Genomic DNA, 24,076 nt, shown 5'->3' on the forward strand with positions numbered 1-24,076 from the left:
ACATGTAGAACCCTTTACCCATCAACAACCCGCTGCCACAGGCTCTTGGAGGTCAGCTGAGGTCTCTCCAGAGTCTCCCAAACATGGCTCGCAACATCTCCGCAGTAGCCCGGCGACCACGGGCGCTCAGTCCGCCATCCCACATCTACAGCAGTCGCCTCCCTCGCCTGACACAATCGACATTGATAGCCTACTGGCCCAGTTGCAAGACTCGGCAACAGAGCCGTCTTCGAGGCAAGTTATGGGTGCCCATCTCAGCTCTGGTGCATGACTGACAGAAGACAGCCCTCTCGAGAACCTCACGCTATCTGGCGCACAGCCAAGTTCGCTCTCGTAAGCACAGCCCCAAGCGGTAGAACAACGCGCTCATTGGAAATAGGGCTAGCATCGCACAAGGAACAGAGGGGCTGAAAGAAGCTCGTCGCAGACTCGAAAAGGCCAACCAATCCCACCAATCCCAGATTGACTACCTGAACAAGCAGTGAGTGATTGTTCCCTGATAGGCAACCAGTCCATTGTTTGACGGTGTTAGACTCGGGCATATCGCGGATGATATGGGGAGAATCAAGAATATCATAGAACCATCGAGACCGCCACTCCCATCCGGCGAGAGCAGCTCTCGGGACGAAGGTCAATGAGGGGCGGCAGTCTAGATCCCAGACTCCTGAATGAATGGCAGCAGTATGTCGCTCGACACGATCTTGACTGAGCAAGGCCTGCGCAAGCGCGCCAAAGCATATCCTACATTTGTTCACGTTGTATGTTGACTGAGTAGTCAGAAGGGTCAGACTTCTGTGTGCTTGCAATGGGCTTATTGATCATCGTTTCGATTCTTTGATGGGTGCACATCTTGAGTCGACGTAAAACATACGTAAAGAAGAGTGATGTCGCTTAGCTGATGGTTCATCTTGGTATGAAAGGGTTGCGTTTGTGATCAAATTGTAGCCAGAGTGGTGTTGATTTCTGCCGGAGAGAATGTCGAACTACTTGGCCTTGTTGCTGAGTCCTACGACCTCGTCAGATAGGTTCGAAGAAAGTCCATTTTCGATGATGGCTAGGAAGCTCTGTATCACGGACCGACCGCGCCGGACCCATACCATAAGCCTGAACGAGCATACCTTACAAGGCCACCATGTGACTGCTCGTGAATTGCTTGTAAAGCCTCGATTCGGAAATGTACCGTCTACCATTGCAACGTTGGACAACACTATAGATAGGATGTCAACATGAGAATCCGGCACCTCCACAAGGCGCTCTACGCTACGTCAGCCAGTTCCGGCTCCTTGATCTCTGCGACTGCGTCGGACCGCGGCATTTTCCCTTACGACGATGTGACCCCCTATCCTACGACGGCCGTCCGTTAGTCGGGCTATATCATCAGCGAACCCTTCGGGCCTGACGAGCCTCGCAATGCCCTCAACGCCTTGTTACGACCGCCCTGAGATTTCCAGTACCCTTCAAGAAGTTTTTTATCAGCGTTCCGTATAGTCGCTTCAGGCTCACACGAAGATGTGGGAGATCCAACCCAGATGACTTCCAGGTAGATCCTGCTACCGAGCCCTCTTGTGTGAGATAGGATCTCGAACACGTGCCATAACTCTGGATCTACCATGGCTCCTTCTCTTCCGCCCTCCAAAGAGTCCCAGTAGGCAAACAAACTTATTTTGTGATGTTTCTGGACCTCGATCTCCGGCTCCCAGCTTTCTGCTCCTCCCACCCAGCGGACTCTCATTTCGAAACAGGTGTCACAGATTTGGTCGTAGCGGTGCTCGAGGATTGTGGCTATAGAAACGCCCTGCAAGTCGGTCGTGACGGCAGTTGCTGCGACTTCAGATTCGAGCGTACATGTTGTTTTGATCGAAGACTTGGTGTCCGCACAACTGATCTCGGCATTTGTGACTTTGGACAGGTTAGTGCTGAATACTGCGCAGCAAACGGGGTGTCCTACTTGGCATTACGTTGTCCCAAAAGCTCATGGCTTCGAGTTCGTCGAGAGAGCCCTTCGCCCCCTTTATCCGAGTGTGCATATCGGCCACCGGAGCCATCAAAGCATGGGTCAGCATATCAGGCAGTTGGCTGAATGAGAACCGCTTCCTAGTTGACGAGAAGGCCGGCAATACGCATCGTTTTGGCAGTAGTTTCCTCGTGTAAGGGTATGTATGGGGGACAAAACGTTCGGGACGATGAATAAAGTCGAACGATCTGGGCGGCTAGCTGGATTATTTATAACTTCTCGCCATTGGCTCCTAGGGTCTTATAACGACGGTGACGTTGTGCGTCGATGAGAGTGGGCCGCTTTTAGGCGAAGCGGGAGCTTCGTCCACGGTCCGACCAAAGAAGTGTAGGCGCGTTTTGCTATGGAAGCCATGGACTCGTATGCAATGATCGCTCTCGAAACCTATCAGCCCGCTGATGACTTTGACTTCTTACTGCTGGGGGTCAAGCAGAGGGGCGTTTGAACGCCAGTTCCGGGCGCGATTTCGGAGCGCGGCCTTCGGATTAGTCCGTTGGACAGGCTGCCAGGTCTGGCAGCCGGGCCTCCGCCGTGACGGCCGGGCTAGGGTTCCCCGTACACGTACTATAACGGCCACGCGGGCCACGTCCGAGAGATCCCAGAGAACCATGATAAACATCGCGCATGACAAGAGGTCTGGCTGTGTTCACGACAAATGCGATTCGTTATATCTGTTGGGGCTACGTTGTCTGGCAATGACAGCTGGACGAGAATTGAAGCAAACATCCACAGATGATGGAGGAAATCATGGACAAGGCGCAGGTCTGTTTTGCGAGCGCGTTCATTTCGAGACATCCCTCACCTATCCGCCTATCCTTATAGACACATTCCCTCTGCCCCTGACGGTCACTCGCACACCGACTTCTGCCATCTGGTTCAACAGGTCCATCTATATGTCCTCAGATACCCACTATTATGGTGGACATACGGTTGGCTATCAACAAAGAACTGTCTCCTCTCTTCCCTCATGGCTAAGCTGTCAATCTAGATATGGCTCTCAACATGATGGAGAAATCATCAAGCTCTAGAAGTCTCCCCCGCATACCCCGTGGCGGTAGCATGACCTCGATGGTCACTTTCAGTGCGGCGTCGCCACCTGACATCGGATTTGGAATCGAAGGTTCGCCTTTGGAACTGATGAACAGGCTATTGACACGAAGAAGCCTACTTTGCGGCTCGAGGTTCGCCTCATTTTGTGTGCGGTTGCGCAACATGTGTCGGCTATGGTCTTGCTGATTGAAGCTCCAGAAAGAAGATCGTACTGTGTCGCGAGGATAGACTCAGAACTCCTGGAAGCGCTCGTCACGTGCTTAGTCACGCGCATCACGGTTCTATGGAGGCCTCTGCTTTCTTGGTTCTTTCCTCCTGGGTCCGGAGTAATACAAGCCAATGCATGAGACTTCATATGCACATTGCTGCGTGCCATATCTTGGGACACTTTGCACGACGCGTTGATCGATGGCCGATAACCGAGATGAATAACGGGTTGATATGATTGCCGTGCAGTCGAAGTGCTTCCTTTTGGTTGAAGATCACAAACGCTGAGACAACTGAGCGGCACATGCTCTCCCTGTAAGGTTAGCGTACGACGAGATTCTTCCCCATTGGCCTGCCTTGACAAAGTTGATGGTCGTGAAGCGCGGGGCTTGTTGGTAAGCAACCCGCGCTTGACTTCTTGAGAATACTTAAACAAGCTTCTGCGCTGATGGACTGGAGTCTCCTCGGATTCCGCGCAATCGATCAAATGGCACGAACAGTCTCGGGACGCGCATCCAAAGAGCCCCCATTGTCTGCCATCATTACGCTGGTTGCTTCACCGGAAAGGGGCATTGCGTCATAATTGAAAAAGGGAAAAAAAAAAAGAAGAAAAAAAAAGAAAAAGGACGAGTCAAGACGTTGACAAGATGATACAGACCAATGACTCCCGCTACGCAAATTGAACATAGTACTGTTACCGTTGCAAGCTCACCCAGGCGCGTCGAGATTGCGAGATCAAAAACGAGGACAAGATGGAAGGAATCGACTTGCAGCCCGCGAGTCATGCATGCCCTGGAGTAACGGCGGTGACTTCCTGAGGAGGCCTAGCGCCCCCCGTAACAGAGTGATCAACCCGAATGAGCAGCAATTCGTCTGGCGGCTAACCTTGCAGAGCGAACCAGCCGCAGGCTTCCCGGAACTCGCAGGTAGTAATGGGACGGTCCTGGACGCATACCGTAATTTCATTTGGCAACAGAAGAAGTAAGGAATTGCAGTCCCTGCTAGTCTGACTTGGGTCTCTGAACTCGGATGCAAGGGAAATGAAATCACCGCGATTTAAAAATTGCGAAGTTCCCTCTTCCGCTCGTCTTGCGAGGTCTCCGTCAAGCTATGATGAAGACGAGAGCTCTTGAACTTGGAGGTAGTGTTCACTCCAACAGCACTGCATCAACACGGTCTGTACTAGATGCTGATGACCCCTTTCTGTTGCCATGAGCACCTGCAACAATTTTCATCTCCCGAAAAGAGGGGATGTTTGGTCTAAAGGCGACACAGTCAGTATTGAGTGGTCGACTGCCTCGACGAGCTACGACACTGCCATAATAGGACTCGTTCTGAACGACGCCAACAATGGATTCTCCCAAGTCATAGTCGGTTGGTGCTCCCCATATCCGATAGGCTGCTGTATGCTGCGGATTGCTGACACTTCTCCTGACTTCAGACGAGCTTGAACTGGTTTACAACACAACCGCTTGGATGCCGACCCTAGTTCCCTGCACACCCATTCTGGGAGAGGAGCTGACCAAATACACACCTGGGTCGGAGATGTACTACAACTGGACTCTCCCTGAAGATCTCGACGTTACGGACTCCAGTTATGTCATCTCCTACTTCAACCGCTCAATCGACGCGGCCAACCAGAACTTATTTAGTAGTTCTGTTTTCTCCATCCGAGGATATCAATCCAGTCTCACAACGACAAGCGCTCAGTCCGCAGCCACGTCTACGCCAATGACCACGACGTCTGCTACACCAGTCACTACTTCTTCCAAGAGCCCGTCTTTCTCGACTGGCGCCAAGATAGGAGTTAGTATCGGCGTTTGCTTAACCCTCTTGCTCTTATCCATGGGAGCTTATATTTTCCTGCGACGCAGACGCCGTGGGTGCGGCACATCAGGCACCTGCGTTCAGGAGAAGACGGGGTTCGAAAAACCAGAGCTGGATTCTGTAGATACTCAACATCGCGTCGAACTACATGCAGAAGCCCGCGGCCATTGTTCACCCGAAATCGCACATGAAACCGAATGGCGTTTGGAAAAAGAGCCTGCAGAGCTTCCTGCTTGATGCGTTGTCGGAACATCGCTGGAACTTATTGCGATGGAGGTTTGATATTCCTTGACAGGCGACCATGGTTTAGCGGTGATGACAATTGTTAAGCATAACATGACGCTAGATCCCGTAAACACACACCGTTTGTACCCAGGCACGAGTCGGTATCGTCTCGCGACGTCTTCCATTTCTTCCTACACACTCGTCACCGTTCTGTCGGTGACAGGATGTCTAGGCTTCGGGGGCAATCTTCTCCTTGCGACGCTGGACCAGATGCGGGGCGATGACCCGCGGCATGCCGTCGTCTTGGTCGAAGTCGATGCTAACGACCAGGCGAATGATGTTTCTCAAACAATCTGATACTAATGAGCGATCAGGCCTCACAGCGACGGGATGTCCTTGGTAAGTCTACTTTCAGCGTCACGAAGGAAGCACAGTAGGAAATACGGCTGTCAAGTCAACACTGCGTTGCCTGTCGCGCTTGCCGATGACGTCTAGGGCATTTCGGGACGCGAATGGAGAGGTTTGCCGCCACGATCCCCGGTGCCAGAATGTCGTATTTCGCAGTTCATCGCGGATCGCGGTTTCGTTCATCGAAGCGCCACGTTGCAGTCTTGTTTATGGAGACTGGATCGCTGCGAGTAGCCTTCATTGCATGCCAGCCACGCGCTATTGCTGTATGGTCCACGTCTGCCGCTGAAAGGTGATCTTGCTCGGTCCTCATACTAGAAGCACCATCTGCTAGAAGGGGAAAGCACGTGTAGCTCGTCCTGCATATATTTTACCTAAAATGCGCACGCTGCCTAGGCGACGTGCTCTCCAACGATCCGGTCACCTTACAGGGGCTTGTATCCAAGCTGGTGCCATCAATTCTGTCGTAGCGACCATCGAACACTGGAAATGGCTGGAGAGGAACCGACGAGGCTAGGTCATGATGGGAGTCATTGTTGAAAGCCGGAGCCCGGCGAGTGACGTGCAGTACTTCTCGTTGGTGCCTCCAGAGCCGTCAAATCACATGGATTCACAATGGCGTATGGCGATTTCCAGGTGACACTCCCAGAGCAACGTACCCAGAAAGTTAGCGTCAGTTCCGTGCACGCTGGCGCCCAGATATCGTTGTCATTTGTGAACCTATTTGCGAACAAGGATTGCAACCAATCGTGGCGCCCCTCTCAACGAAAAACAGAAGCTTCTCTGCGAAGTCACAATTGGCTTGTGGCGTGGCCCACTTCAGCGATCACGACGACGCAGCCCAGGCATCTGCGTCGCCGCAGCCCAAGCAGTTGGACCAGCAAGCGCCGCCGACCGATGTTTCTTTCGGTGTGTGCATCGGACCACAAATGGCTGTTTTGAGGGTCTGTACATCAGAAGATCTAATTTCTGATTCGGATGCAGAAGCATCTAAAGATCCACATACGCATGCCTAAGACTAGAGTCCTGTGGGATGTAAGCATGTATCTGCTCACTCATCCGCGCCTCAAGCATTTTCACTTCGAACCCTGTCAGTGGAGGGACCAACCACTGGAGCAACATGTGATTCATTAGCGAAGTTGCATCGTCTCCATCCATCGGGATACGTACGCATATATCTGTTGTATGTATTAAGAAAAGCCTCAAGCTCCTTAGAGAACAGTGTCGATGCATGCTTCACCACCTCACCTTTAGACTCATTTCGACGCTCATCGTATTACGTTCAACGTTAGATGCAACATCCACACCGGGCTTCAGCTAGCAGCTCAAACCAAAAATGAGATCAACGACAGTCGGCCACGGCAGCGGGAAGACATCAAGTACGGATGAATGGCAAGTGAAGAGAATTCAAGGACACAGCGATTTTGATGGCGCAAGCTACTACCACGTGGCTTGGGAACCGACTTGGGAATCCGAAGACCGACTCCAGCACATGTTACCAGTTCTAGTTGACTGGAACAGACTCCATGGCTATTCTGATTCCAGAAGATTACCATCACGTCGATACGAACGCACTTTGGAGCACTGGTCGGGGGACGTCGCTGGGCGAAAGACGATCGACGGCCTGACGTACTACAAGATCGAGTGGCATGTGACCACGGAGCCGGAGGCCAATTTAGAGAACGCCAAGAGCCTTGTGAGGAAGTATTGGGATAACTTGCGGAGTCCAGAGCTTGTGAACAGAGGGGAGCATGAAGGTGACGGCGAGGAGCTATGATTGCGGGAACGGATTGCTGTCGCGAGATCACGTAAATCGACATAAGAATATCTACTTGGCCATTCCGAGAATATCTGATGTGACCATTCTGAGAACGTTGAATATCTTAGATGAGATTGATCTCCAAGGAGGACCGTGGACCACTCAGCGAGAATGGTGGCGTTTGTTAATGGGCCTCACTGCGCGATATGAATGACGGAACAAGAACTTCATTCGCTTCTTCTCGCAGATCGCTGTATTCAAAGTGCAACAAAGGTTGCAGTAATAATCTATCGCACGCAGGCTTCTTATCCCTTTGCCTTTCATCAACTTTCCCGGACCCGCTTCAAAACAGCATCGTACTCTTCCAGGTGCCTCTTCTTCGGGTTGAGGCTCTCGCTCTGCATTACCTCCTCTGCTTCAACCCGCGGTTCAGCTGCGTCCTCTACCGCGGTCATTGCCAGCGCCATCAATGGAGCTAAAGTGTCACCCTCTAGGCCCGCACCACCGTCGCCGTGTGCTTGGCCGTATGTCTCCTGCAAAGCATTCTCGAAGGTGCCGCCTGTGAAGCTTGACTGCAGATCTACAACAGAACCCGACATCTTGCGTCTAGTCTCCTGGAGCGACATTGAAAACGCCGCTGGCGACACGGTATTGCATGAGAGTTCCATAGGAGACATTTCGAACTCCAGACTAGCAATGCGCTCGTCTTGCGCGTTGATGGTGTGACGCTGCGTTTCGATCCGTGCTTCGAGTTGTTGGCAGGTTTTGTGAAGGTGCTGAAGCTGCGCATCTCTGGAAGCGGCATAATCGCGCCAACGCGAGATACATGCTGTCATTTCGTGGATGATGATCGTGACGAGCCTTGCGGTAAGGTTGTCGGGTCTGCTGTGCACTGGTGGCTGGGGTACTTCCATGTTGATCTTGGTTGTTTCCGGTACTGTTCCTTGATTCATCACCTTGACTGTCTCGACGACGTTATTACGAGGAAAGCAATGGTATCGGAGCAACTAAATAGTTTGGCAACCATCGAATCGACTGTTTTGGTATGATCGTTAGTGGGCACAAAGCTGGCGATGAAGGTTGTCCGCTATACGCAGCCACATTAAGCTCTTGCTTTAAAGAGGCGGACCCGGCTTCTACTCGACTCTCTCCCAAAGCTAACTACAATACAGTATCGTAAGTGAATGCAAACTGACGTATCAAGGCCTAAGAGAAGGAAAGTAGGGGGAAGCCAGAAGTGCATTTCAGCAGAATGAGTTTCAGGGATATCTCCACATTGTCTAGAGCCCATCGAAGGAGAATGTCGCTCAGAGCGCATCCACATTATGGCATGAACTTTTATGACGCACATCCATGCGGTACCTCATTGGTTAGGGCTACCATTGAACGAAGGTACTGTATGGCTCGCATTCGTTTGAGCAAGGTTACGGATATACTATACACCAGCAAGCGGGCCTGTTTTTGTTCGAGTACGGCTCAGCTTGGTGGTCGCCGACAAATCATGTGTATGGTGCTCCTCCAAGCACGAGAGTTATCACGACTTGATCGGGTCCCGTCGTAAGGACCACTTTTGCTATTGAGAGAAGTATTTTGTGGTAAGTCCACTAGCTCAAGCATAATGTCGCAGGTTGATGTTGGTTCAGGTGTTCAGCGTGCGTCCTTGCGGTTCTCAGTACCCGGGTCATACATTTTTCAAGGATCCCACGACGATCCATCGCTCCCTCGATTCGAAGCACAGAGTGTAATCAATGAGCCATCGGATAGGTCCTGGAAACGTCACGCTGGTCTCTCTGATGATTGGTCTACCGATCAATGACAGCCTTCGGGTGTCACTTTAGCCCGGCTGATCTGTGTGGCTATCACGAAAGTCTGCCAAGACTTGAACTGTATAAAAACACAGCCGTCGCTCAAATTGCTGGCCTCTGATCTGGTTGTGATTTTGGAATCTCCCTAGACCATCCTAGCGTCTATCAACCCGTCACAAACGTACTTTTACTGATGTTTGTCTACCGCCACGCCTACGAAACTTGCATCCACAATGACGGGTCTCCGCTCGAAAAGTCTAGTCACTGCCATCTTGGTCGACAAAATCAAGGTTTCATTTGAAGAGATCGCTGTTCGGCTGACGTTTATATGTACATTGAAGTCATGGCCACCCTTATCCAAAAAGATTTCTAACGTTTAGCACAGTTGCCTTTTCCAAGAAAGTCATAGGTGGCTTGAGATTTAGAAAGGCCGGCACTGGCAAACTTGATGAAGGCCAGGTCCGCTTTCAGAACAAACCTCCCTGGTGGGAACTGCAAGAACCGCCGCCTGCGGGACTTGTCCCTAGAGGCGCGACCAGCAGCTTTGTCTAAGACAGCGGAATGTCTACATCGTTTCCCAGCTATGCAACGGTCTATTCTTCGTTTGCCGTTCAAGACTCTTGGGAATCACGTCAAAGACGCTACTGCTAATAGCAATGAACGAGGGGACGAGGAATCTCGCGTGGTGGAGGATGTGGGCGCGTGCCGGTCAATGGGAAAACATTGGTATCCCTTATACATTAATGAAGGTTCAATCACCGTTCGTTTCCGCACGCATACTGCCAAATGAGCGGGTTGAGATAGATGGGCTTTATTTTGTACCAAAGTGCACGAATAACACGTAGTCGATATAGGCCAGAATGCGAAGTCATTGGATACAGCTCGCCTCCAGATCACAGCGTGTCTGAGACGCGGCGTCTCTGCAATCACCGCAGGAAGTCACGGATTGTCACAGTGTTGATGCTAGGGGTTGACACATTATAGGCATTAAGAATAGATGAATGAAAGCTCCCGTCAGCCGGGCTACAATAATCAAAGCTATCTTGCTCTCACGACACGGTGAAGTCCGTCCAGTCGCGCAGAGACCGGTCACACAATTGTCTCCATGGCTTAACCCCACCCAGGTAGACCAGTGGCTCGACTCTCTTGTGCGGGACATTCGCGCCGGTCCACCACGCGGTGCTATCGCGAAAAAGGGTTGACTCAAAGGCCTTTGTTACGAGATCTTTCCAAGATACACAAGACTTTTTCGAGGGCTCGATGGAATGCAGATGATCCTGGCTCATCCGCCTTAGGAGCCTTACCACCCAGTCAACCTGAAGCTCAATAAAAGGCGGCGCGTTGGTCTGCGTCGTCGGCCCTTGCGGCCCGTACAGCACAAATGCATTGGGCATGCCGGCGATCATCATGCCAAGGTGCGTGTTGATGCCGCTTTTCCAAGCATCCTTCAGCCGGACGCCATTCTTGCCATGGATGTTCATGTCCAGCAGGCTACCTGTCACGCCGTCGTAGCCGGTGGCCATGATGACGACGTCCAAGTCGTGGTGTGTAGCAACATCAGAGCTGCCGGCGAGAATTCCATGCCTGTCAAAGGACTGGATCGGCGTCTCCTTGAGGTTCACCACTTTGACATTCGGTTGGTCCAGCGCCTCGTAGCAGTTCGTCTCAAGGTTGACGCGTGTTGATCCGAACCATTCAAACTGCTGCAAAGGCGCGACGATGTCCATTTTGTTGGGGTCCGTCATCCGGCTGCGCGTTTTTCGAACCCAGAAATCGTACAAGCATGCGTTGGCCTTCTCGTCAAGGACAATATCGCGATAACTTGACTGCGTGAGGCCGAGGCCACCTCTGTTCCACAATCGCTCGAACAGGTCGTTTCGTTCGGTCTCGGTCGCGCGGAGTAGCAAGTCAGAATTCTGATTGTACGGGAGGGCCGAAGACGACCCGAACTTGGCCTTTGCGAATATGGCATCGTAATAGTGTTTCATCTCCTCTGACTCTCGGTACGACAGCTGTCTCTGATGCATCGGGACCGCGATACAAGGGTTGCGGACAAAAACCGTCAGCTCGCAGTCGAGTGGTGCAAGCTCCTGCACGATTTGCAGACCAGACGCGCCTTGACCGACGATACCAATCTTCTTGCCCGCCAGCGAGAGATTGTCGGGCCAAGCGGACGGATGTATGATAAGGCCATCGAACAGGTCTTGGTTTGGGAAAAGTGGCATGTACGGCTTGTTCATCGAGCCGCATGCGAATATCGCATACTTGGACGTCGCACGTAGCCCCTTGGTCGTCCTGAAGTGCCAGCGTCCGGCCTCGGTGTCGTACTTCGCCTCGTCTACCTGAGAGTCGAAAATGGTGTCCTGACGCAGACCCAGCGTTGCATCGACGTGGCGAAAGTACCTACGGATTTCCTCGCAACCAGGAAACCGCTCGGTGAAGTGGAAATCAGCCCAGACTCTGGGCAAGCTGAACTGGTAGGCGGGCGTGTCGGAATCAACCCTGGCACCGGGATACCGATTGAAATGCCAGACGCCGCCAAAGTCGTCTCCGCGTTCAAGAATCTTGGCAGAGAACCCTGCCTCCCGGACTTTGAATAAAGCATAACAACCACTGAAACCTGCGCCAACGATGATGACGTCTACTTCGAGCTTGTTTGCCTTCTATTCTTCCATTGCAACAAAAGAGAATGTTGTGTGGCCGATGATCTAATGGTTGTAGATTGTCGAGCGGTAATGAGGCCGTATGAGTGCAAAGATGTAGTCCAATACGGTGGCAGGATCACGGCATCGACCGCGTCATTTAAGCTTGTTGGTCTCGTACCTTCGCGTGATAGTCGACTCAGGAGTAGCCATCGTGTAGTATGGTACGACAAAAAGTCATTTCGGGTTCTTCGTGCTGAGCATTCATGACAATGCCATCACTGGGGCGATTCGTCAAGGAATGCCTCACCAGGGCTTGTAGGTGGTTGCGATGGCAGTTTCTGCGGCCGAGGTGCAATTCCCGTCCTATGAGTTGACTTGGTGTGTTCGTGCGTCCGAAGGGCTTATGTCATTTCTTGAGCAACCTTGCTTATGACGGAGTACATGGTCGGAAGGGTCTAAAACACGCCACGTTCAATACCTGCTCTCAAGCCACTTTGGCAGGTCAATTTGTAGCCACGGGCCAGAAAGAGGAGGATCTGTTTCCTGGAGTAGTGGGGCAATTGCGCTCAGACCAACACAGCATGAGGCGGACCAGTCTGGAGCCAATTTGAGCTGGGAAGCGCTAATGGATATCGTTGGGAGCGGCTCTGTAACGTTCTAGAACCTGACATGCCAAGTGGAGCTTCGGACCGTGTCTGCTTCCAGGCCGTCAATGTGGGTAAGGAAGTCAACGTATGAAGCGGCGCGTCGCCTTAGCCACAAGTCCGCTTGGCCTGTAACAACACATCACGACAAGGTTCCCTCCACTGTCCAGATTGTTCCCCGATCAGTCGCGCGAAATCAGTTCGACGCACGTGCAACCACGAAGCGAGAACGATAGAAGTTGATGTTTGTCCAATACCTAACATGCATCCATTTCAGAAGAATTCTTGCACTGGCCAGCCATGACTAAAACCACTTTATACGCCTCAAGCCGGAATATCACTGATCAAGGTTGGCTAGTACATACTCACAATTTCGTCACGACTATACAAGCCTACGATCCGAGGAGCCTATTACCTGAGGAAGCAAACTTGAAGTACAGAGGTTCACAAAACCGGTGTCCGCTTCGCAAGTTTAGTTTGTCTGTTGAGCACAGACCCTCCATGGATTACGCACATGGCAGAAGGCAAGGGTACCTTCACAGAACTGTTCATCGCAGCCCGGAGTGGCTTATTGACCAAATCGCTGACAGCTGGCTCTCAAAATAGAAAGTCAACAAGACGCGAGCAAAAACAGGCTGACTATATGCATTTATAGCCAACAGCGTCAGCAGCATTCGGCTTCCTCCCACTTGTGCATTACTTTGGAGATATATTGCTTTATCAGAGCCGTCATTCCATTCGTAAGGCAAGCGCTTTGATAAGCTGCTTATGGCACTGGTAATACTTCTACCACATGCCTCGCCTCGTACGGAGCAGCAATCTGCTCCGGTGCATGCTCGATGGCGCTATTACGCGTCGAACGCACCCACGTAGAGCGAGAATCTCATTTCGGGCTCCTCGAAAACCTATCGCCGCAGAGCGAGGCGTGCACACTTGCCATTCAAGTATTGAGCGAGCCCTCCATCTAACAATGGGCCCGTGCCTCAGTGCTCCTTGTTTTTGGTTCCAAACAAGAAAGATGCCCACGTCTAGTTGGAGACCGCGGGAGCATCATGTCCCTTGAGATCTCTAGCAAGATTTTAAGGCGAGATGGCGCACGACATTCGTACTCTAGCTTGACGTTCGAAAATTTGGAAACGTCATGGTATTGTTCGCCTTGTGTATAGGGATCGTTGAACATGGTCTGTTCTTGCGTGGAAGTCGATCGGCAATCGGAGGTCCGGACGGCCTACTGGCTTGTACCATCTTCTCGATGCGATGCTTGCGAAGTCAAGCGATGCTTTATACAGTCGACTTATCGTTTCTCGAATGATGACACCGACCAGAAGCGCCTTGATGATTCATCTACAATAATTAGCAAGGAGCTTTTCCTCCGATGGGCAGTTGTTCGCGGTCCTCACCTTCAGCTCCGGAGAAAGGCTGGCGGCCGGCGGCCAGCGGCAAGGACGCCGTAGCGCTGATCCGACTGGAAGACTTGTTTACAAAGAGAATGCACATGCATCGACGCCGCCAATGAGCGGATAGTTGACGATGCTTCGTGTTCTGTGGTCGCAATGGCGTCAATGTCCAGGCGTTGGGCAGCGAAATCGTGCGTGTCGAAATCAGGGTTTCCAAGGTGAGTACAGCCGAGCTTTAGCCGAAATGACCAAAACCTACGTGTCCCTTGCGGCCTTCCTTCTTGCACACCCATTCCCATCATCAACGGTGGCTCTGTCCACCTATTTCTATCATCAACGATGGCGCCGGTTCTCGCGCAATCGCAGCACGACTTGATCCGTGATATGCTAACAAGCGGCAGCTTCACTAACGCTGAGATCGCGACAGCTGCGAGATGTAGTGCCCGTGCTGTGCGACGTATCCGTCAAAGGCTAGACTGCTTCGGAGCGACGAGAGCCCCTCCGAACGGCGCTGGCCGGCCCAGAGACATCACCCCTTCCATGTTCAGTGCATTAAGCGAGCGACTGATAGAGAAACCGGACATGTACCTACAAGAGATGACAATATTTCTGTTCGACGAGTTCGATACAATGGTGACAACGTCTACCATCAGTAGGACTCTGAGGAGGGCTGGCTGGACGAAGAAAACGGCGCGACGCATCGCTCGAGAACGGAACGCAGACTTGCGTGACTACTACCTGCATAAGCTGTCGGCTTATCGGCCGTACCATCTAGTCTACGTTGACGAGTCGGGTTGTGACAGGCGTTGTGGTTTTCGACGTACGGGTTGGTCTCCTCGGGGGTCGACACCCACGCAGACTGCGAAGTTCCATCGTGGCCAGCGGTACCAAGTGCTTCCGGCGTATACCCAAAGATGGCGTTCTATATTCGCAGCTGTTTCAGGGTCACACCGATGGCGAGGCATTCGAGCACTTCATCGAGGCATTGCTTCCGCACTGCGGACGATTTCCTGAGCCCAAGTCGGTGCTCGTAATGGACAACGCCTCGATTCATCACACTGCGAAGATCCAACAGATGTGCGATGATGCTGGTGTGGTGTTGCTTTACTTGCCGCCATACTCACCCGACTTGAATCCCATCGAGGAGTTCTTTGCAGAGCTTAAAGGCTTTGTTAAGCGTCACTGGGCAGATTGTGAGAACTGTCCTGATTTCGCATGGTTCCTTGAATGGTGTGTGCGATCAGTAGGTGCTAGGAAGGCAAGCGCGGAAGGCCGTTTCCGACATGCCGGTTTGGAGATAGAGGAGCATCAATAGGAAATGGGTCCAGTTGAAGGCCGTGTCCAGCAGAAGATCAGGGTAATTTCGCACGCGTAGTCTATTGCTTTCTACTGCTGTTCTGATTCCTGACCCAGGGCCCACTCGCGAATGTCCCTGATGAAACGTGCTGCGGCGCCCTTCTTGACACCATTATCAATGAAAAATTGAGTGTCTTGGTCCTCGTCCACTTGTTCGAGGTCAAGACAATGTTCGACCATAACCTCGTACGCCTTCCGATACCCTGCCTTGAATGAATTATCCAACACCTGTGCGCACTGCCACTGGTAATAACTCCTCAATGCAGAATCTCTGGGACCAGAGATCTTCAATCGTGTTGGCGTTTGGGGGGATGCCGATGTAGGCGCCGGCCCGGGTCCGTGTCCAGACAGCGAAACCCCTGCAGAAGCGTCCGATCCGGGCATGACATTGGTAATGTTAATGGGTGGATATTTCGCTTGACTCTGTGACCGTCCCTGACGGTCCAAACGCTGCTGGTCCTCCGCATACAACAGTTCACGGATGCTGCTGGGTATATCGCTGTGGCTCTCAAGCATTCCACCATCCTCAACGTAGGCAACCAAACTTGTCAGATGACGAGTCATCAGCTTGTGGTGCTTCCCCCCGTTATCATCAACCCAGCAATGCGGTCCAAGATTACAGGGCGGACCGGGACATCTCATGAGGCTGTACACTCGTTCCCAAGACGGCGCCTGTCCCGTCCTGTTGCGCTCGCCTTCGAGCTCTGCATCGCGCTCGGCAAGCATCCGTTGCGTTGCTGAGCGCTTCGTTCCCGTCGTCCGGCACGGCCGCGGTCCAGTCTCCACGTAATTGAAGGAAACACTGATCTTCAGCTTTTTGCCAGCACGAAACAAGTGGCTCCACGTGCGCAGCTGCGTCTCGACGACCTCCCATTCTATCTCTAGATCATCGAATCGCTTGACTAGGTCTTCTTCGGAGCGGTCTCGCACAGACACTATCACGGTGGTATCATCGGGCTTGAAGAGTTTGTTGGCTGCCAGCTTCTTGGTCACAAGGTTGCTGAGCTTGCTCTGCAACGTCATGTCCCAGAAATCGCCCGGAGCAAGGACAAGATTCGGCTCGCTGTCTTTGGACACTGTTCTATTGTTCGCTGTCAATTTCCACTCAAGAGAGTAATGAATACAGGTTGGCGGCTGCTCATCGTAACTGCGGAATCTGTCCCAGTCAATCAGTCGAAGTAATGGGAGTCGGCCACCAGGAGGTTGCTGCGATGCCGCCCTAGAAGATACTGCAGGCGCTGAGCTGCTTCCATGGATCGACTCGTTGTCGGACCACGTATCCCAATCAAAATCAGATGGAGAGTCACTGAAAGCCATCGTCGCAAGTACAGTACAGTAGTTCGGACGAATGGTGGCGATGGCTCGATGCAGCCGCTGAGGTGTGGGAGAGGGTCAGGTAGGAAAAGATACGCTAGGCAGCTACGGGCGACACGTGGCCCCAAATTAGCATCCGCCCAAAGTAGCTAGTCTAGCCAGCTGCGGTCTGTTCCAAGTTTTCAATGCGGCATCCAGAGTTCCACTGCTTGTCTACAGTGCCCCGCATTTCGTCCACCATCGCGAGGTGTCGTGCACTATTTGAAGCTTAAGCAGTAGCCCATCGCCTATGATTCGGGTCGGCCCGTATCGTCCCGCCACGGAACGTCTGAACGCTTCAGGTCTAAGAACCTTGTCCCTTGCCAGGATCTTGTTCGATGTCCCTTGATGCGTATTCTCTGTCAATGTCGACTGCCAATTCGTGAATGCAGATGATTACGATAGTCCTCTGTTAGTCCTCGTCTTTCACTACTTGGCGGTTTGTCATCGAGAAGGAAGGTATGGCTTGGGCAGCCTCAAGAGACCGTTGGAGTATCCTCAATTCCGACATACAAGGAGTTGCACCACTCGCGCGCTGCTCCTCACCAAGATCGATAGCATGCAAAGGCCTATCCCCGGTGTCAGAGGCGCATCTGACACCACGATTCGACTGGATCTTGTGCCGCCTGGATAACGAAACGAGCGCCATTACTAAATATAAAACGAGGAAGAGGCTTGGCCGCTGATTGTATAATTAGCAACGCAGAGCGCGTGACCAGAGACCGACCGACCGGTGCAGACCAGGTCAAATGGCGCCATTGGAGCCACGTAGCAGCGCTTATCTTACCAGGCGACAGAGCAGGCAGATATGGCCCCACAAAGGATGCCATGATGCTGACGGACCCAGCGGGGTTGCGTTTCCAGTCCCTGGCTTGCTCTTCTGCGGAGTTTGTATGGACTGGAATTTGAACTCATCCCAAACATCAGCGATTGAAGGTAAACTGGAAACCTGACCGCACACGCCATCAAAGATCTATTCTCAAACTCCGATCAATTTTGACGGTAGCCATGGGATTGACCCGCTTGTTAAAGAAAATCAATTGTAGGAAAGATGGATCAGCGGTGGCCAGCTCTACCCCGCAACCAGAAGCACCATGCGCCCCACAAGTTCGCCCGTTTGGACTAGAGGTCTTAGTCGAAGGAACCGATCCTGTCGTGGAGTAAGTGTCCGACTGCCAAAGTATCGCCCTTTCTGATTTTTGGTTAACCTATTTGCTTAGCATCGTTGCGGTCCACGGTCTAAACGGCCATCGAGAGCATACCTGGACTGCCAGTGGCGGCAAGCATTGGCTGCGAGACTTCCTTCCGACCGATTTACCCAATGCTCGGGTCCTTTGCTGGGGATATGATGCCAACACACACTCAAACTCTGGTGTGAGCATCCAATACCTATACGATCACGCTCGGGAACTTGTCGCAGATCTGGCCAGGAAGCGGGGCTTAACCAAGGTGTGTAGCCACTTAGCCGTCGTTTCTAGCGAGAACACTGACAGCAATCAGTCGAGAGAACGGCCGATCATCTTTGTGGTGCATAGTCTTGGTGGCATCGTCGTCAAGAGTGTCAGTGCACAACTTGCTTGCTGTTGCCCACTGTTGCCCACCCTAACTTCGTGTAGGCCCTCATCCACTCCGACACCGCACGTGAAGGCGCATTGGCCGAACATCGATCTATCAAAACCTCCACACATGGAATCTTGTTCATGGGAACCCTCATCAAGGAGGTAATGGAGTCCAACTGGGGCGCGTGCTCGTCAATGTCGCATCCATCTTCGTCTCAGCAAACGACCGCCTGCTCAGGCACCTCGAACGAGACTCGGAATGGCTACAACAACAACTAGGACAGTACGGGCCTATCAGCAGAGACTTTGTGACAAAGTTTGCTTACGAGGTGTTCGAAACGCCTACTCCTTAGGACGAATTATGGTTCGTCTGTTATCAAACGTTCTATGCCATTTACTCATTAGTAACAGGTTGTACCGAGAGCATCGGCTGTTGTTCCCGGCCAAACAGATGGCGAACCAATCGCTATTCATGCTGATCATATCAACATGGTGAAGTTCGCTTTCAAGGAGGACTCAAACTACGTCAAAGTGTTGGAGGTACTTCAAATCATGGTGGCAGATGCTTGTAGCAACATCCAATCGAGGTGGGAGACGGAGGAGAGGGTCACGAGAGGTAGGAGCCATTGAGGTGTTTTTAGTCTGGTTCAGTAGCTAATGAACTGTTGCGATGCAGCACGGATCGGCCACAAAATACTGGAGAAAAAATGTACGTATCTTGTGTCTTAAACTCCCGTCCAGCTGGTCTGACACTTGATACGATTGTAGCTGGCCCATTTTACTCCATTCCGTTTCCAGACAACAAAGGCTTTGTTGGGCGGAGTGAAACGCTCCAAGTCCTCCACTCGATGTTGTTTCACGATCATTGTCAGAGCGTCGCTCTATGCGGCCTGGGTGGCATTGGAAAAACTCAAGTTGCTTTAAAGCTCGCTTACTTGATCAAAGAAGGGAGACCCGAATACTCGATATTCTGGGTGCCAGCATCAAGCAAGGAAACTTTCAACGAGGCGTACCTTGCCGTCGCCAAAAAGCTTGGCGTTCATGCCACGGATAATGAAGACCTCAGACTAGCTCTGATGCATCATCTCCGCTCGTCTGCATCCGGCAAGTGGCTCCTCATTATCGATAACGCAGACGACGAAGACGTCTTGTATGGATCGCAAGACGGCTCTGATGGAGTTCTCGACTATTTGCCTCAGAGTGAAGCTGGTGTGACGTTATTCACAACCCGCTTCTCGCGTATAGCAACGTCTGTCGCTACGGAAAATGTCATCGACTTAGCAAATATGAGCTTTGATGAGGCGCACAGCTTTATGAGACATTCGTTGGTGAAAGGATTGTATGAGGAGGGAAATGTGCTCAATGAGCTTCTTGAAGACCTTACATATCTTCCCCTCGCCATTGCGCAATCTGCAGCGTACATGAACGAGAATAGGACATCGATGCGAGAATATCTTGACTTGCTTCGAAACACAGAGCAGGACATGATTGAACTGCTTAGCAGCAAGTTTCATGACAGAACGCGATACAGGAACAAGGATTCGCAGCACCCGGTGGCCACTACGTGGTTTCTGTCATTTAGCAAGATCCACAAAGACCACCCACAAGCTGCTAGCCTACTCATGTTCCTCTCGTGCATTGAACCAAAGGGTATTCCGCGATCAATCCTGCCAAAGCTGCCTTCAGAGCAACAACTAACTGCAGCTATCGGAACATTATGCGCCTACGCTTTTCTCACTCAACGAGGCAACTGCAGCTATCGGAACATTATGCGCCTACGCTTTCTCACTCAACGAGGCAATGCAAAAGTTCACGACATGCACCGCTTGGTACACTTAGCGGCAAGTGTTTGGATCGACAACCAACCTAAGGAAAAGAACTTTGCAGTAGAAATTGAGAGAATGCAGTGCGGCAGGTCACTGGAGTATTTCAGAAGTGTTCGAGAATCTCGTTTTGCAGAAAGAGTACATGCCACATGCTCTGCATTTGCTGAACGGCAAAGATTTGGACGCAGTTGGAATGGGAATTGAGCTGTCTGATTGCGCCAATTTTGACGATAGATGGGCGGTACAAAGAGGCCATAAAAGTCCTTGAGCAACTTGAGGCTCAACAAATGGCACTTGACGAAGAACACCTGACCGACTTGCGCTAAAAGTTGCGCTAGCAATGGTTTATTTCGCAGATGGGCGAGTCAAGGATTCCATTGCGGCACTTGAGCCCGTTGTTGAGGTTTACGGACGACGCTCGACGGAGGACACCCTGACCAACTTGCATCGCGACGAAGACTCGCAGAGGCATACCATGCAGACGGTAGGGTTAAAGATGCTATCGGACTACTTGAGTATATTGTAGAGGTTGAAGAGGCGACACTTGACAAAGATAATCCGCCTCGACTTCGTCGCAATACTTACTCGCAATGGTATACGAAACAGACGGACGATTCAAGGATGCCATCAAGCTACTTGAGCATGTCGTGGAGATGCAGAGGACAACGCTCAACGAGGGACACCTTAATCGACTTACCGCACAGCACGGACTCGCCGTGGCGTATCAAGCAGATGGGAGAATCAAAGATGCCATTGAGCTACTCGAGCACATCATCGAGCTTCACAAGACAATGCTTGACGAAGGACATCCTAACCGACTTGCATCACAAGGCGCGTTAGCAAGTGCATATCGAGGAGACGGGCGAGTCAAAGATGCGATTGATTTACTAGAAAATGTTGTCGAGGTTCGCAAGACAACACTTGATGAAGGGCACCCTAGGCGACTTGCAACAGAAGGCGAACTTGCAGAGGTTTATCGAGTAGATGGGCGTGTCAATGAGGCCATTGAGCTGCTCGAGCACGTTGTTAAGGTTCGCAAGACAACCCTTGATGAAGGACACCCTGACCGGCTGGCGTCGCAAGGCGCGCTCGCAGATGCATACCTAGCAGATGGACGGGTAAAAGATGCAATTGAGTTGCTCGAGTATGTGGTTGAGATGCACAGGAAAACACTTGACGAAGGACATTATCACCGACTTACGTCACAACATTCGCTCGCTATGGCGTATCAAGCAGACGGGCGAGTGAAAGATGCCACCAAGCTGCTCGAGCACGTCGTCGAGATTGAGGAGACGACGCTTGACAAAGGACACCATAACCGGCTGGCGTCGCAAGGCGCGCTCGCAGATGCATACCTAGCAGATGGACGGGTAAAAGATGCAATTGAGTTGCTCGAGTATGTGGTTGAGATGCACAGGAAAACACTTGACGAAGGGCATTATTACCGACTTACGTCACAACATTCGCTCGCTATGGCGTATCAAGCAGACGGGCGAGTGAAAGATGCCACCAAGCTGCTCGAGCACGTCGTCGAGATTGAGGAGACGACGCTTGACAAAGGACATCCTGCCCGACTTGCGTCACAATGCGCATCGGCAAAGGCGAATGAGGCAGGCAAGGAGTGCAGAAGATCATGAGTAAGAGCATTTGACGAGGTTGACGACATAAACCAAATTGAAACCAAATTGGCTGAGTAGCATTAAGCACAACGTCGCAACCCAGCATCGTCGCGCACGTCTCGTAGCTTTTCGATCTGGTGCATTCCGGCATTGTCCGATACAAGCACGGGTTCCGCTCGGTCACCCCGACGTAGATGTGCGCTCGACGCGGAATTGTGCCTTCGGGGACGCACCGAGGCGAGATGCTGCTCCAAATGAGGCATATGGTGGAAGTATCGCCGGTGCCATAACCTGCTTATCAAAGTGGCTTGCCTCGTGAATGGAATGACGGCTCTGATAAAGCAATATGGTGTTTCTAACGCGGTGCATAAGTGAGAGGAAGCTTATTATTGCTGACACTGTAAGCTGTCAACGCACACCATCAGCTTATTTTGGCTCGCGTCATGTTGGCTTTATGTTATGAAAGCCACCTGTCAGTAATATGGTCCATAAGCCATTCCGTGCTCCCAGGAGCAAATGCAGTGTGGTGGCTGACAAGGTACCCCTGCCTCCGGTCATGTACCTAATCCATGGAAGGTCTGTGCTCAACAGACAAACTATACTTGCGAAGCGGACACCGGTTTTGCGATCCTCTGTAAGTCAAACCCCACTTCCCGCACCCCTGTTTCTGGCACCCACAAAAACGCGAAAATCCACCACAACGCAATGCCCACCCCAACCTCCTTTTATCACAACATTTTCAATTCGAGTCCAAATGGGCTCATTTTTGCACATACCTTCTTCTATATCTAATGCCTCAATATACCGAAGATCAGCTTCGTCAGGCTCTCGAGGACATCTCAAACGGCAAGAGTCAAAGAGAGCCTCATTGGAGTATGGGATACCACGATCAACCCTCCAACTACGTCTCCAAGGTGGTCAGACTAGGAAAGTGGCTTTTGCTGACTGGCAGAGGCTGTCTCCTGACCAGGAGAGTAAGCTGGCACAATGGGTTCGCATTCAGGCTTCGCTGGGCCTCGCACCAACGCACCAACAGGTGAAGGAATTCGCAGAGCGAGTTCTGGCTGCTGCTGGGGATACCAAACCATTAGGAAAAGGCTGGATCTATGCCTTCGTGAGAAGGAACCCTATCATTAAGGTTCAGAGAAGTCGTTCCATCGATTCTAGACGCGTTAATGGGGCATCTACTGAGGTCATTAGGAACTGGTTTAAGTTCCTTGCTATCCCTGAGATCAAGGACATCAAACCAGCCAACAGATATAATATGGATGAGACTGGCATCCTCGAGGGTCAGGAGCTAATGGGTTAGTGCTGGGCATGGCTGAGACGACGTCTGTTCGCAAGAAACAACCTGGGTCGAGGGCATGGGTCTCTATCATTGAGTGTATCTCAGCCTTGGGTAGGGCACTTCGTCCTCTTATCATTTTCAAGGGAAGACGGTCCAACAACAGTGGTTTCCATTACATCTGGTTCCATACGATGGGTGGGAGTTTACAGCAACAGATAATGGCTGGACTACAGACTTAACTGCCATTGAATGGTTAGAGAAGGTGTTTATCCCACAGACTATGAGGCTGAGGGCGAGGCTCGACTGTTGATTGTGGATGGGCATGGGAGTCATACGACGACAGACTTCATGTGGAATTGCTATATTAACAATATCCATTTACTGTTCTTACCACCACACTCCTCTCATGTCCTCCAGCCACTTGACCAGTCTGTCTTCAGCCCTGTTAAGTCAGCCTATCGGAAGGAGCTCGGTTACTTGTCTCAATGGAACGACTCTACCATTATAGGTAAAAGGAACTTCCTGGACTGTTACCAGAAGGCTCGACTTGCTGGTCTATCAGTCTCGAACATCAGAAGTGGTTGGAAGTGGACTGGTCTACACCCTGTAGCGATGGTTAAGCCCCTGATGAACCCTATGGTATTACCTGAGCCTTCTGCTAAGCCCACACCCAAACCAACCAGTCGGGGCAAAAGCGATGCCATAATGGTCAACAAACTACCCTGTTGAGCCATGGGATTCTGCTTCCTCTGCAGTGGTCTGGTCGACACCCAGGAAGCTGGCAGAGCTCAGCGGTCAACTGCATATACAACTCGACAATGATACCAGCACTCAACGGCTGCTGTTCAGGAAGGTGAAAAGGCTTCACAGAGCAGGCCTGGCAACTGGCAGCTGCCCAGCAGCAGCTGGCTCACCTGAGGCTCAAGTTACCAACGCTGCAGTTAGGAAGAGGAAGACTGTTCAGATCGATCCCAACACGAAGTTTGCGAACATCAGGGATATCCATCGGGCTCAAATCGAAGCGGGTGAAAAGGAGGTTATTACGGCTGAATCCAGCGACTCTGAATGCCCTAGTGAGGCTGGCAGTTGTATTG

The 24,076-nt window shown here is 51.7% G+C and overlaps 6 protein-coding genes across 6 annotated transcripts; 2 read left to right on the plus strand and 4 right to left on the minus strand.

The window, feature by feature from the left end:
- Window positions 1-1,369: 1,369 nt before the first annotated feature.
- HER10_EVM0010297 (uncharacterized protein) lies at window positions 1,370-1,864 on the minus strand (the record flags this gene model as incomplete). Its single annotated transcript, XM_035479761.1, has 1 exon — window positions 1,370-1,864. A coding segment is annotated over one exon (495 nt), but the record flags the coding sequence as incomplete, so codon positions are not given.
- A 2,521-nt stretch (window positions 1,865-4,385) lies between these two features.
- Window positions 4,386-5,335, plus strand: HER10_EVM0003632 (uncharacterized protein; the record flags this gene model as incomplete). Its single annotated transcript, XM_035473299.1, has 2 exons — window positions 4,386-4,645; window positions 4,713-5,335. Exons 1-2 carry the CDS (start codon window positions 4,483-4,485, stop codon window positions 5,333-5,335), a joined length of 786 nt encoding a protein of 261 aa, XP_035325714.1. The 5' UTR covers window positions 4,386-4,482.
- A 2,478-nt stretch (window positions 5,336-7,813) lies between these two features.
- HER10_EVM0005123 (uncharacterized protein) lies at window positions 7,814-8,404 on the minus strand (the record flags this gene model as incomplete). Its single annotated transcript, XM_035474747.1, has 1 exon — window positions 7,814-8,404. One exon carries the CDS (start codon window positions 8,402-8,404, stop codon window positions 7,814-7,816), a length of 591 nt encoding a protein of 196 aa, XP_035325725.1.
- Window positions 8,405-10,344: 1,940 nt separating this feature from the next.
- Window positions 10,345-12,150, minus strand: HER10_EVM0002253 (cyclopentanone -monooxygenase; the record flags this gene model as incomplete). Its single annotated transcript, XM_035471973.1, has 2 exons — window positions 10,345-11,908; window positions 12,119-12,150. 2 exons carry the CDS (start codon window positions 12,148-12,150, stop codon window positions 10,345-10,347), a joined length of 1,596 nt encoding a protein of 531 aa, XP_035325706.1.
- A 2,954-nt stretch (window positions 12,151-15,104) lies between these two features.
- HER10_EVM0009053 (uncharacterized protein) lies at window positions 15,105-16,693 on the minus strand. The gene has a single exon (XM_035478555.1). The coding sequence runs from the start codon at window positions 16,652-16,654 to the stop codon at window positions 15,368-15,370; it is 1,287 nt and encodes a 428-aa protein (XP_035325740.1). The 5' UTR covers window positions 16,655-16,693; the 3' UTR covers window positions 15,105-15,367.
- Window positions 16,694-17,480: 787 nt separating this feature from the next.
- On the plus strand, window positions 17,481-21,712 carry HER10_EVM0010124 (putative phosphorylase superfamily protein; the record flags this gene model as incomplete). Its single annotated transcript, XM_035479593.1, has 10 exons — window positions 17,481-17,850; window positions 17,911-18,250; window positions 18,307-18,411; window positions 18,661-18,865; window positions 18,926-18,958; window positions 19,018-20,078; window positions 20,209-20,335; window positions 20,432-20,559; window positions 20,602-20,668; window positions 20,916-21,712. Exons 1-10 carry the CDS (start codon window positions 17,699-17,701, stop codon window positions 21,710-21,712), a joined length of 3,015 nt encoding a protein of 1,004 aa, XP_035325747.1. The 5' UTR covers window positions 17,481-17,698.
- Between the last annotated feature and the right edge of the window lie 2,364 nt (window positions 21,713-24,076).

Source organism: Colletotrichum scovillei (assembly GCF_011075155.1).
Source record: "Colletotrichum scovillei strain TJNH1 chromosome Unknown Contig00015, whole genome shotgun sequence".
NCBI lineage: Eukaryota > Fungi > Ascomycota > Sordariomycetes > Glomerellales > Glomerellaceae > Colletotrichum > Colletotrichum scovillei.